This window comes from Colletotrichum abscissum (genome assembly GCF_030869225.1).
Source record: "Colletotrichum abscissum strain IMI 504890 chromosome Unknown Scaffold_15.1, whole genome shotgun sequence".
Lineage (NCBI taxonomy): Eukaryota > Fungi > Ascomycota > Sordariomycetes > Glomerellales > Glomerellaceae > Colletotrichum > Colletotrichum abscissum.
In genome coordinates this window covers 977063-990300 of record NW_026850043.1, presented here as the reverse complement: position 1 = coordinate 990300, position 13238 = coordinate 977063, and the positions used below count along the sequence as shown (strand labels likewise).

General features: G+C 56.4%; 6 protein-coding genes across 6 annotated transcripts; 3 read left to right on the top strand and 3 right to left on the bottom strand.

The window, feature by feature from the left end:
• Positions 1 to 547: 547 nt before the first annotated feature.
• CABS01_07295 (fungal specific transcription factor domain-containing protein) lies at positions 548 to 3391 on the top strand (the record flags this gene model as incomplete). Its single annotated transcript, XM_060540658.1, has 5 exons — positions 548 to 1755; positions 1866 to 2297; positions 2351 to 2762; positions 2822 to 3268; positions 3332 to 3391. 5 exons carry the CDS (start codon positions 548 to 550, stop codon positions 3389 to 3391), a joined length of 2559 nt encoding a protein of 852 aa, XP_060403543.1.
• A 238-nt stretch (positions 3392 to 3629) lies between these two features.
• On the bottom strand, positions 3630 to 5578 carry CABS01_07294 (dihydroxyacetone kinase; the record flags this gene model as incomplete). Its single annotated transcript, XM_060540657.1, has 4 exons — positions 3630 to 4240; positions 4314 to 4562; positions 4629 to 5393; positions 5476 to 5578. The coding sequence occupies 4 exons, from the start codon at positions 5576 to 5578 to the stop codon at positions 3630 to 3632; spliced, it is 1728 nt and encodes a 575-aa protein (XP_060403542.1).
• A 954-nt stretch (positions 5579 to 6532) lies between these two features.
• CABS01_07293 (male sterility protein) lies at positions 6533 to 9929 on the top strand (the record flags this gene model as incomplete). Its single annotated transcript, XM_060540656.1, has 4 exons — positions 6533 to 6805; positions 6892 to 7640; positions 7692 to 9399; positions 9474 to 9929. 4 exons carry the CDS (start codon positions 6533 to 6535, stop codon positions 9927 to 9929), a joined length of 3186 nt encoding a protein of 1061 aa, XP_060403541.1.
• A 592-nt stretch (positions 9930 to 10521) lies between these two features.
• Positions 10522 to 11367, top strand: CABS01_07292 (uncharacterized protein; the record flags this gene model as incomplete). The annotated part of the gene is made up of 2 exons (XM_060540655.1): positions 10522 to 10772; positions 11007 to 11367. The coding sequence occupies 2 exons, from the start codon at positions 10522 to 10524 to the stop codon at positions 11365 to 11367; spliced, it is 612 nt and encodes a 203-aa protein (XP_060403540.1).
• A 951-nt stretch (positions 11368 to 12318) lies between these two features.
• On the bottom strand, positions 12319 to 12561 carry CABS01_07291 (uncharacterized protein; the record flags this gene model as incomplete). The annotated part of the gene is made up of 1 exon (XM_060540654.1): positions 12319 to 12561. One exon carries the CDS (start codon positions 12559 to 12561, stop codon positions 12319 to 12321), a length of 243 nt encoding a protein of 80 aa, XP_060403539.1.
• A 353-nt stretch (positions 12562 to 12914) lies between these two features.
• Positions 12915 to 13238, bottom strand: CABS01_07290 (uncharacterized protein; the record flags this gene model as incomplete). The annotated part of the gene is made up of 1 exon (XM_060540653.1): positions 12915 to 13238. A coding segment is annotated over one exon (324 nt), but the record flags the coding sequence as incomplete, so codon positions are not given.

Here is a 13238-nt window from a genome sequence, read left to right as displayed (position 1 = left end):
TCAGCACATCATCGCTTAGAGAGTCCTCTAATTCGAATTGGTCACTCGTCATCTCGTGTTACTCTCATCCAGTCTCAAGAGTCAAGACTCCCTAGCTCTGCTAGCATATGCCATGTAAGTTGGGAGCCCCAACGACCACCGCCCCAACCATTCAACTCTGTATGCCAGTCCACATGATTCGACTCGGGTGTACCAGGGGAGCCTCCCCCGCAAGGAACCATCCATCACCCACAACGATCTTAGTCCAGACCGGACCAGCAAAGCGAGATCAGGCCTAGGGGGCCACAAAGGAATTAGGAGGCAGACTAGGAAGACGGGGACCGGCCGGGTACCCCGCATTGTCTTCCCCATTCCCAAAAGGATTAAGAATGAGGTGACATTTCCGTCTTTCCACGTCCGCCGCCTGTGGTCCCCCTCTCTTCCCCCTTCCCTTCCCACTCACTCGACCATGTTTCCGTGTGTCCAGCTCCAGCAGCAGGATCAGGGGAGTCTGCCGCCAAATTGCTGCCGCACTACGGAGTAAGCCTCCCTCTCAGGGACACGGCAAATGGACCTGGACACCGACCAAGGCGACTCCGGTGTCGGCATCGGCACCGGTAGCAACGGCAACGGCAATGCCATGGTGAATGGAATCCACCACCCCGGTGTTCGCCGCCATTCCCAATCACACCATAATGGGAGAGGAGGAGGAAGTCTTGGTAATCATAGTCACGGCAATGGAAGCAAGCACGGCAACGGCAATGGAAACGCATCGTCGAGCGGCAATGGAACCGGGAACGGCCGCCACGGCAGCACCAGCAGCAGCAGCATTCATGTTCACAATGAGAACAGCAACGGCAACGGCAATGGAAATCACAACCAGCAGCTGGCATCTCCGCCGCTCACACATCCGTCGAATCCGACCCCTCTGACGGAGAGCGGAAGACGTCGTCGGCACCGCGACAAGGAGCGCGTCCGCGTCACCCGCGCCTGCGACAGGTGCAAGAAGCGCAAGATCCGCTGCACAGGCATCCAGCCCTGCGAGTTGTGCATCCGCACCGAGTCCCACTGCACCTACAACGCGTCTTATGCACGGGGTCGTCAGCCGCCCGTGGCTACTCGGGAGGATGTCGCCCGAATGGACCTCGATGGCCTCGATGTCTCCGTGTCGGACCATCCCAACGCTGCTGCTGCCGCTGTTGCTGGTGAAGATGCGTTGATGGGCTCCTCCATCGTCGTAGACGTCTCTGACCCCGGTGATACTGATCATCAAGACGAGACCATCATGAACGGCACGAGTCTGGCCGTTGTTGGCAGCGTCGGTCCCGGAACCGCTGAGCCTCCCTCTCGGGCCTCTCCTGAACCTACTCAGACGGATCTCCAAGGTCACTATGTCGGTCCCTCGTCTGGTGTCTCTTTCCTGTTGAGAGTCCAGAAACGACTTCACCAAGCCGTCTCATTCTCACAAGCCTCCTCCATCTTCACCTTTGGCGATGCACCGCTCCCAGACTTTGACCCCAGCGGCGCCTTCTGCGTCCTGCTGTCCAAGGAAGAGGCCACGACCCTCTTGAAGAGATACTTTGAGTTCGCTGTACCAACTCACCGCTTCTTGCACCGCCCCACGGTAGAAGGCTGGCTGGAGGAGTTCTACGATACCATGGGTGCCATGAAGAGCCAGGAGGACGCACCGGCCCGGAGAGCCCTGCTATTTATGGTGTTTGCTCAGGCGCAGGAGTACATGGGCACCACACACTCGCGTGAGAACGCAGACGCAAGGTAAGTTTTAGAAACTTCGCGGAGGATACATCTTCCGTACCATGTTATTTTACACCTTCATTCTCGCATGCCAATATTCGTCTCCGCAAGAACTAACACATGAGGACCAGCGCTCGATACTTCTTGGCTGCAGATCATCAGCTCTCCAAAGAGAGAGGCGCCGTCCGCCTGACCAGTGTCCAGGCCCGGCTATGCCAGTGCTTCTGGCTGCTGTCACAATCTCGCATTAACCACTGCTGGAGCTTGTTCGGCACCGCAGGACACCTTGCTCTCGCCATTGGTCTGAACCGCAACAGGCATGCGGACCCGGCAGGGGGTTACAACTATATTGAGCTCGAGTGTCGCCGTCGCACATTCTGGTGCGCTTACAGCCTCGACAACTATCTCAGCGCTGCACTTGGTCGTCCACGAACGTTCCATGATGAGGACATTGATCAGGAACTCCCGTCGTGTTCAGAAGACGCGGATCTCCATGCAGATCACATCACACCCCGTATGGGACGTGGCCAGTCTCTCATGCTGGCTCCGGTTGCTCATGTCAAGTAAGTTATACCTCTCATTCCCTCTCTCGTGCATAGTACTGACTTCAGTCCAGGCTCTCACGGATAGTGAGCATGATCTTGCGTGACCTCTACTCTATAAGACCGTCGTCGTTCTCAAATAGATGTGCTCTGGCGGCGAAATACTCTCAAAATCTGAAGCACTGGAGGGCCGAAATGTCGCAGTTCTTGGATGATGGCGTCAACACGGCATTACTCATTCCCATCTTCCAGCGGCAACGCAACGTGTTAAACCTGGCGTACTGGCATGCTATGATCCTCACACATAGGCCCTTTTTGCTGAGTAACTTTGCCCGGCTACAGCGAAACGGTAAAGCCCGTCGGAAGAGTGTGCCACACAAGGACCAGACGGAAGAAAGCGTCAACGCCTGTCTCGACGCTGCGATGCACGTTGTCGACACAGTCAACGATCTTATACAGGCAGGGCAGCTATTCCGTGCTTTCTGGGTAAGGCCTGATCAACAGTCTTCATCGAAACCCCCCTGCTAACTCCAAGCCACTTGCAGTTCACTTCCTACTTTGCCTTCTCAGCCGTCGTTGTTCTCTATGTATATACCATCCAGCAACGGACAGCCCCGACAGAGGCATGGCAGGCCTACTTCAACGCGGCATGTCGCTGCCAGACGCAACTAGCCTCGCTCGCCGACAACGAGTCGACGCTAGCGGCGCGATACTGCCTCGTCCTCGAGGAACTGAGGACCGAAGCGCTTCGACAGACCGAGCGACACCAGAGCCCGGCCATAACCCATCAGACGGGACAAAATGGCGGACAGATCTCCCGCGCCGCTATCGTTGCTTCTGGAAACGAAGATGTCCAGCCGCAGCATGAGCAGCATCACCTGGCCAATCTCAACTTCCCTGATGTGGGACACGCAGACGAGTTTGTTGGGTTTGATGCGAGCCCGAGCAGCTCTCTGGCTGATATGACGAGTTGGGGTCAATTTGACTCCATGGTATGTAGTATCCCCATTCCTCGAGGCAAACTCCCCTTGTCAGCGTATTGATATTTGTGTTAGGTCACTTCTGGATTTGGAGGACTCGAAGCTTTGCTCAATGATGACTCTCTACGATTCTGACGACTATTGCTGCCAGTGTGCTCAAGTTTGGATCCGGGTCAATATGTCAGCTAATTTTATTGCATCTTGCAATCCCTGCGGCGTCCAGGGATGCACGGAGTTCATACTTGCTTCTCCCACTGCCAGAGTACTTTGTAGTTTAACCTGATGAAATTAGTTCAAAGTCCCACAACTATGCATTATCTCTTCATGAAGTACTTTTATACAAAATACTGCTACCTACAAGCAACAGCACAATCTACGAAAGAGCTGCTTGAAGACCCTCGAGAATAGCCAGGACACCCTCAGCACCCGGGTCCGGCACCTTGCCCCAAGCAGACTCCTCAACGTAGACCGCCCGACCAAGAGAAGCAGCCATACCCTTAGTAGCCTCGACACCCTTCCTCGCAGCCTCAACCGCATCACTCACGCTCCTCGAGCTCTCCAACGTCCTCACAAACGGCTCCAGCGCATCGATCAGCGTTCTGTCCCCTTGCCTAGCCGGCGTAGCCTGCTGCAGCGTCTCCAGGGCCCCGACGGCAACTTTGGTCCACGCTTGTAAGTCGAGCACGCCCGCGCTAGCCTTGCGCAGCTCCGAGGCCAGCGCCGCGAAGAAGATGCTGTAGATGGCGCCCGAGGTGCCGTCCATATTGTCTTCGATCACGTTGGTGAGGTCGATGGCCGTGCGGACGGCGTCGTCGCTGACGGAGGATGAGTCGGCGTACTTTTGGACGGCTTTGGCGCCGCGGGCGAGGGTCACGCCGCAGTCGCCGTCGCCTACTTGGGTGTCGTGGGCTGTGATTTGGGGTTCGGCGGCGTTGATTCTCTTCGCGGCCTCGGAGACGACCTTTTTGAAGGTTTCTATGTTGACTGAATGGTTGAAGCAGCTCTGGTCAGCAACTGAGGTTCTTCAAGTGCTATCTTGAGAGGTACTGAAACTTACGTTGCACGCCGCTCTTGGTGGTGTCCTGGGAACCATGTCCTGAGTCGCTGCTCTCAACAAGGCGCTGCTTCACATCTCCGCTGGTCTCATCGCGCGGGGAGTAGGCCCAGCCGATGGCATTCGTGCTAGCGTCGATGTGCTTCAGAATCTCGGGGTTGGCCTTGAGCAGCGTAATGCTGAAGCCGGGTCCGTTCAAACTCGTCATGTAAGTGCCGGAGATGACGCGGGCAAGCTTGAATCCTCGGCCAGCTGAACATTGTTAGCATGGCGGTCAAAGGTTGTTCAATCGCCTTGTTTCTGACGGCTTTGACTTACTCAGAGCATTTGTGACCTTCGCCGTGATGCCACCAAATTCAAGCGGCGAGACACCACCCAGATTATTGACCAGAAGAACGACGTCCTTGGCGTCAGAGAAGTCGACGTATGCCCTGTCCGAATCATTGGTGTCGAGAAGCTGTGTAAGCATTGAATCAATGAGCTGAGAAAGCTGCGGCCGAGGCTTCAACACCTGACACCCAGGCTCGTTATGAATGCCCATGCCCAACTCAACCTGGTCCTCAGTCGACGCCGCAGCAGCCTCCCGACCCGGGATATGAACATGCTCCAACGACGCGCCAACAGTCACCAAGCCCTCCGTCACCGTCTTGCCCAACTTAACCACATCCGCCAGCGAAGCGCCCGTCTCCTTGTACGATCCCAAAATCTTGTGCACGAGTACCGTGCCAGCCAACCCGCGCCGCCCGACCTTGCCACTCTTCTTGCGGCCGACGGAGACGTCATCGCCCACAATTAGAACCTCGACGGGCACGCCGAGCTGGGCTTTGGCCTTCTCGGCGGCGAGGTGGAAGTGAAAGACGTCGCCGGTGTAGTTCTTGATGATGAGGAGAACGCCGGCGGGGCCGGCTACGCGGCTGATGCCGGAGAGGATCTGCGCGACGCTGGGAGAGGCGAAGATGGAACCTGATACGGCGGCCGTGAGCATGCCGTCGCCGACGAAGCCTGTGTGGGCGGGCTCGTGGCCTGCGCCGCCTCCTGAGAGGAGGGAGACGTGTTTTGGGTCATTTTTTGTGAGCCAGAGTGCTGTTAGTGTGAGGTCAGTCCTGCCGCTTACTCTGGTTCTCAATGCTGGTAGTGACTAGGCCGTGAATAACGTCTCACTCACTCTTCTTTGACTTGTCCAAGGTCAGACCAGAACTTTGCAGCACCAAACTCTCGAGGGCATCGAGAACGAGGTCCTCTGCTTCATCGTAGAAGTGTTTCGACATATTTACACAGGCTACACGTGAAGGATTATTTCAAAATATCGACATGAATTCGTTTCAATCTTCTTCCAAACATCTAAGAACTATCGTCTTATGGACATCACTCATAATAAGCGTTCCTCTTTACCCCGCCATAGCAAACACCCTCACCCAGAATCGTCCGACACCCCGCGTCTCCCCCGCGTGTTCCTCCCCTTGGCAGTCCTCCTCCGAGTCCCTCCAAGAGCTCAAAGCCCATGTAGCTCACGTCAGTCGGATATCCTACAGTCCCGTCACGAAGCACACGATGGAACCATGGAAACGACGGACATCCCACCGGCCTGCAGCCTCTCACCGGAGAAGTGGTCCGTGCATCCCGGGCTGTTTGCCGTTTTTGCTTTTCCGTGTCCCCTCACCTTGTGTAAGTGGCTTTTCCGTCCCGGTTGTCTCGGCACGCCCAACTTGTGACCTTGCCGCCGCACTGGCTAGGCCACTGAGATGGAAAGGTAACGGCTGGCTGCGTCTGCGGTTCTTGCCACTATGAGGGGTGGGAAAAGGTACCAGAGTATGGAAGAACGGGAATACGGCCATACGGCAGTAGGGAAAAGAAGGCTGGAATGGAGGGTGCGGTGGGCGATCGAGCCCAGTGGACGGACGGAACTGCTAGAGAAGAGGAACCCGGCCTGTTCGTACATGGATATGGTTGCGGGTGTGATCTGGACGGGACTGGTTTGGATGGATGGATGATTAAGATGATAGGCTTTCCAGATCTTTTCTAAAAGAACATCTTATATCAACGCTCACTGGCGGATGAATTAACCAAGTACTTGTCTTGACAGATGTGAATAATCTTATCAAGCGGTGTACTCGCTCAAAGTCAAGCTTCCTTCATTCTTTTTCTCCATACATCTTTGAACACCTGACTTGTTGCTTATCCTCGTCCATCATAACCGCCCAAATCGTGGCGTCCTCTTCAATATGGCTATCCACACGGAAGGAATGATTCCGCGGTCAATCCTTACGTCAGAGAAGCCCACTGTAGAGATCGTGGAGACTGTCAAGCCTATTGAGCTCAAGACCGTCACCGACTTGCTTCTGAAGCGCGTGGACGAGGCACCAGATGTCGATGTCTTGGCCTACCCCGCTACGGCGCGCGGCAGAGACGACTATGTCAACTACACAGCCAAGGACCTCGATCGCTTCGCCGACGAGGCTGCGCGTAGGTATGCACAGGCCGGTCTTCTCCCAGAGGTATGTACCAAAACTCACCGAGGCACCCCTCTCACCGAGCAACCCCCTAGTCCATAAAGAAGGATATGCCAACTAACAACGACCAGAACCCTTCGTCAAACCAAGCAGAGGTTGTTGCCCTCCTAGCAAACTCGGACATCAACTATGTCGTCTCCATGTTCGCCCTCTCAAGAATGGGCTTCGCCGTGCTCTACCTCTCAACACGTCTCTCCCCAGAGGCCTACGCCAACCTCCTTAAGAAGACAACTTGCTGCAGAATCGTCATCTCGGAGCGGTACAGCGACATGGCCTCCCAGATCAACGCCGAGTCACCCATCACCACTTTCAACATCCTTGACAAGGCCGACTACGACCTCCCGACTCCCTCGGGCGACCGATTCCCCGTATTCACGCACCCCGACGCCGGCAAGCGCATCTCCTTCATCGTACACTCATCCGGCTCGACAGGTCTGCCCAAGCCAATCTTTCAGACGCACGCGGCGTGCATCTCAAACTACTCCAGCGGCATTCCCTACCGCGCGTTTTTGACCTTGCCGCTTTTCCACAATCATGGAATCTCGACGCTGTTCCGTGCCATTGTCGCCGGTCACAGGATCGCCATCTACAATGCCAACTTGCCACTTTCTGGAACTACGTTGGTCAAGGCCATGAACGCTACAGAGCCCGGCAGCTTGCACTGCGTGCCCTATGCACTGAAGCTTCTCGCGGAGACGGAGGGAGGTATCGAGGCGTTGCAGAGACTCAAGCTTGTGTTGTACGGCGGCAGCAGTTGCCCCGATGATTTGGGTGATCGACTCGTTGAGGCGGGCGTGTATCTCGTCGGGCACTATGGGGCGTAAGTCATCTCTACTCCCGGCCAGCTTGAATCTTACTGACTTTGACACAGCACCGAGATGGGCCAGCTGATGACCTCGTTCCGCGAGCCCGGGGACAAGTACTGGAACTACATGCGGCCCTTGGCATCAGCCAAGCCGTGGCTGCGCATGATTCCCATCGCAGGCGACGTCCACGAGTGCGTCGTTCTTGACGGTCTTCCGTCAAAAGTCATGTCCAACTCGGACGACCCGGCTCCCAACTCCTACCGCACCCGCGACACTTTTGTTCCTCATCCCACGATCCTAGACGCCTGGAGGTACCTAGGCCGTCTTGACGACCGTGTAACCCTGGTGAACGGCGAGAAGGTCCTGCCCATTCCCTACGAGAACCACATCCGTGAGCACGAGCTCGTCCAAGAAGTCGTCGTCTTCGGCGTCGACAAGTCTATCCCCGGCCTCGTCATCATCCCCAGCGAGAACGCAAAGGGTCTCTCAAAGCCTGACATTCTCAAAACCCTGAGCCCCGTCATCGAAGAAGCCAACGCCCGAGCCGAGGCCTTTGGCCGCGTCTCGCCAGAAATGATTGAAGTGGTAGACATTAGCACAGAGTACCCCCGCACGGACAAGGGCACCGTCATCCGCGCCGCCTTTTACAAGCAATTCGCAGACCTCATCGAGGACGTCTATAGACGCTTCGAGGCGCCCAAAGACGACGTCACCGGTGGCGAGCTGCTCACCCTCGACCTGCCGCAGCTCCAAGACTACCTCCTCAACCTCTTCAGCTCGACGTTGGGCTTCTCCAAGGTCGAAAAGGACACCGACTTCTTCGAGGCCGGCGTCGACAGTCTCCAGGCCAGTACCGCGCGCGGCCATATCCAGCGCGGCGTCGACCTCGGCGGCAAGACCCTGGGCCAGAACGTCGTCTTCGAGTACCCAAACGTCCTTTCCTTGTCCAAGCACGTCTACGCCCTCCGCACAGGCGAATCTGTAGATGCCGAAGACGAGATCGAGGTGATGAAGAAGCTCATTGCAAAATACTCTGACTTCTCCGAGCGCACGCCGGGCAACATCACCCCGGAAGGTGAGACCGTCGTCCTCACAGGCGCGACGGGCTCCCTCGGCGCACACCTCCTCGCCCAAGTCGTCCGCCAACCCTACGTGAAGGCAGTGTACTGCCTCGCACGCGCCGCCTCCGCCGAAGAAGCCGAATCCCGCGTCCTCGCCTCCCTAATCCCCAAGGGCCTCAGCCTCTCCGAAGCAGACAAGGCGAAAGTGCGCTACCTGCCGACGAACCTCGGCCTTCCTGACCTAGGCCTTCCCGCCGACGCCGCCGCCGAGCTCCGCCGGTCCCTGACGACGGTGATCCACTCGGCCTGGGCCGTCAACTTCAACCTTGGCGTCGCGAGCTTCGAGGCGCAGCACATTCGCGGCGTGCACAACCTGCTCAACTTCTGTCTCAGCACCGAAACGGTCGCGCCCGCAAGGTTGTTCTTCTGCTCGTCTATCTCGGCGGCGGCGGGCACGCCTATCCCAGCGAGGGTGAAGGAGACGTACGTTGAGAAACTGGAACACGCGCAGAACATGGGCTATGCCCGGTCCAAGGTCGTTACGGAGCACATCGTCAAGGCTGCGGCGACCAAGACGGGTATGACGGCGAGGGTTCTGAGATTGGGTCAGATTGTGGGCGACTCAGAGGGCGGCGTGTGGAATCAGACGGAGGCTATCCCGTTGATGATTCGCAGCGCAAAGGTCATCAAGGCGCTGCCTGCTCTGGAAGAGGTAAGCTTCTACTCTCACTACATGACGAGAGATCATAAGGAATGAATCAAGTGCTAACCCAGAATCTCCTGCAGGCCCCCTCATGGATGCCAGCCGACAAAATGGCCCTCGCCGTCCTCGAACTCGCGCGCCTCACCGGCCCACGCTGCACGTCCTGCGGCGCACCACCCTCCTCTCCCGACGACGCGGACCTAGACCTCGTATATCAGGTCCAGAACCCGCGCCTGTTCCACTGGACCTTCGACTTCCTGCGAGCCCTCCGCGACGCGGGGCTCGAGTTCCAGATCGTCTCGCAGCGCGAGTGGGTGCGCCGCCTCCGCGAGTCCGACCCGGACCCGGAGCAGAACCCAACGTACAAGCTATTGGGCTTTTTCGAGGACAAGTACGACAACGACAGGCCCGGTCGTCAGGGTCTCGTGTTTGAGACGGAAAGGACGGGCCAGAGGAGCGCTGCTGTCGGGGACGGGTGGGATGTTGTTGGGAGCGGGCTTGTTGAGAGGATGGTGAGGTGGATGGAGACCCAGTGGTGATGTGTGGGGGGTGATATACCATGTGTGGACTCATTATTGGCGTTTGACATATTGTAACAAGGCTTTTGAATTGTAGTGCTGTTTGTCTGGATATCATGAGTATAAGAGAAATTGGAGTTTCTACATTTCGATCAAGTCTGCCCGCGGAGATATTAGCACGATTCTGGTGTTCTATGTCATTACAGATCTTACAATGAGGGGTTAATTGATGTTAGGCATGGAAAGAGTTCGATATTGCAAACTTTGCCCCAAGGAGATGTTCAGGAACGCGGCGGCTGGTCGACAGCCTTGGGAGGAGTTGTGATCTGTGAATTTTCGAGACCAGCCGGTGGAGCAGGACACCTTCTCATAAGCGCAGCCAGTCACAGTGATCCCCTCTCGCAGGAAGGTCTTGGAACGGATTCCCAGCCATTGTGCGCCACGAAGAGCGGTAAGGCGCATGCTACCTAAGGGGATTCGGACATCCGAAAGCCACATCACCAACCTCGAAAGATTCAGAGGTCGTCTCCAATTCCCATCTTCTTCTCGACTTTCTCTCTTACGCAGCATCTTCACCCATAGTAACTATTAGATACCGAAAGATCGAAGAGCCATGCATATACCTAGACTCGTAGCCCTAGGCGCAGTCCTCACGACAGCGGTCAAAGCTTTCACCCCGCTCAATATTACGGCGCTCTCAACCCGCGACGGCTACTCCGTCATCGAATGCTGGCAACTCACCTCCGTCCCCGTCGAAGCCCGCGCGGCTCTCAACTACGCCGTCGGCGGCGACCTGACGCGCGCAGAGTGGTCCATCATACAGCCCAGGACGACGGTGGGAGAGGCCTGGGCGCCGGCTGTACAGTGAGTCCTTTTTCTTCTTGCATTTCATGCCTCTCTCTCTGTGTTTATGTATTGGAGGGATTTCCTTGTTCATGAGACGACCGAGCTTCATTCTCATCTCTTTGTTTTTGTTGAGCTACTCTTCGAAATTTAATGGACAAGGAACAAGGAGGACTCGAAAAGTGCGACCTTACGTCAATCTTTACTCGGTATCGAAAACTCATAACTGACTGGATCCCCGCCAACCTTGTACAGGCTGACAGTCATCCTCAACGGCCTAATCCGCATCACATCGCCAGCACCGCCAAGGAACGCGTCGCAGGCCACGCCGTCACTCTCGCCACCAGGAGGCAGCAGTGACGACGAGGCATCAACACGTCCGGCGCAGAGGACGGCGTACATTCAGCCAGGCACGGTATCCTCGTCGCTCGTCATCGCGGCGGACTTGAAGAACGCGAGCGTGCACGCGGGACACTTTACCGAGTTCCCCGGCGACGAGCCGACGGTGCTGGTGCAGGTGCCGTTTGCCGGGAACGCGGCGCCGGAGCATGTTGTTCTGGGAGAGGGGCCGTGTGAGAGGGGGAGTTGGGGCGCCGCGATGGGCGGTGGCATCTGACCGATGACCACATGTATTGAAAGAAGGACTTGTATTTTTGCTTGTGATAATGGCGTTCACTCGTGTCGTAGAATACTAACAGTTACTATCTGTGACCGTGCATACAGCTTATGATCCGTCCCGAAGTCTTTTCGGACCAGCGGCACGCCTTCTTGAGATGACTGCCTTAGAGCGGGAGAAGTGAGCGCTATCCCCAGGGAACAATGTCATGGCGCGAGGATTAGAGGCTCACGTTGGCCGACAATGAGACCGAGACTGGGACAGGTACGCAGAGAATGTGCAGGAAAACGTAATGGCTCAGGAAGCATGATTTTGGCCTGAGCCTAATATTGGGCACACGAGTGAGGCGACAGGGAAGGGAAGCTCGGATTCGAACTGATTTAGGCTCACGGGTTTTAGGTCCTAGCCATTGGTGCCTTGGTGCTTTACTTGGATCGCCGCTTGGTCGTGTTCGTGGACCGTGTGAGTGATGCATTAACGATGGCAAAAAAGTCATCCGAATTCCCCAGGTCTACAGACGACGGCGCGGCCGTTCAGTACGTGTGCTCTGCTCACTCGGAATTGTGATCGACTTGGCCATGCCGGGACATCCGCTGCTAGTAAACGAGCGTACGACACGTTGACATGAACTTAGAGATGATCACTTCGGATAAGGAGATTCACCATTTGTTTGCGTAATGTTTTGTCCCTCTATCGGTGTCCGGGGCACTTTGGCAATTTGACTGCCAGATATGGGATTAATCGATCATAGTGCAAGAGTGATGGCGCGGGCAGGTGATTCCGTGAAGGTCTTTTGCCTCGGGGACTGGATACAACGGCACGGCTGAGACAATAGCAATGGCCGAGGTCCCTTTCCGCGTCGCAAAGTTCGAACACAGTGGTCGTACTCTTGTGCTGCTGTGGTGTGACGGGGACTGACGGCCAGGCCGTGAATCTGTGTGACTGTGCTATTCAGGGTCGACCGTCGAAGACAGAGGGACACAGCGCGAACGTCCTCTTTCTTTTCCGTACGTCCAGCAGAGAACGCGTGGATGACCGAAGAGCAGACGAAATCACGAAGTGACAGAAATCAAATGCCCAGGCGGCAGCACCAGAACCTCGGGATGTGACAGTTACGTGACACACGTCTCGCAGGCTGTATCCGTAGCCTCCGACAATCTCGCAGCACGGCACGCACGGGTGATCTCGTGGCATGTTTGGCGTAGTAGCGCAGGCTCACTGAAGCATTTCCGTAGGGTAACATTGATGGTCAGCAACCAGAAACGAATTCAATATTCACAGTATAGCCTGTATAGGAAGATCTCGGCAGTGTACGGGAAAGGGAGGGGCCTAAAATTCCACGATTTGCTCATCTATCCGCACTTTATCCTTCTCTTGCCCGCCCCGCACGAGGAGGATAGGGTGCTGACAGCGATCATCCCGGTAGTGGTCCACGGGCGTGCTCGATGAGGCATGCGGACCCGGCTGAGAGCCTTGGAGGGGTGGGATCGGGAGAGGGAGGGGAAAGATTGATCTCATCGGCGGGGGTCGGATGGGGGTCAGATAGGTCAAGTAGGGCAGACTTCGGACTCTGGAGTTTGCTGGAAGAGCAGGGCCAGTTTCTCTGGAATGTGGAAAAAGCAACTCACAGCGGGAGGCATCTCGGCAGCCTGTGATAATGGCGTCGTCAATGTCTTTGCGGTGCGCTGGTGGCACGCAGCCTTGGCAGCCACACGCTGTTGGTAATAGTTTGAATCGCCAGAACACACAGCAGCAGCACAGTAGTTAGTGGCAGGCTCAGCAGCAGGAGGATTCACGACAGCCAGTCGGAAATAGAACGCATGTCTCAAGACGGCAGGGCCAGGCGGCTGCGAAGTTCTGGCTGGCCCGGC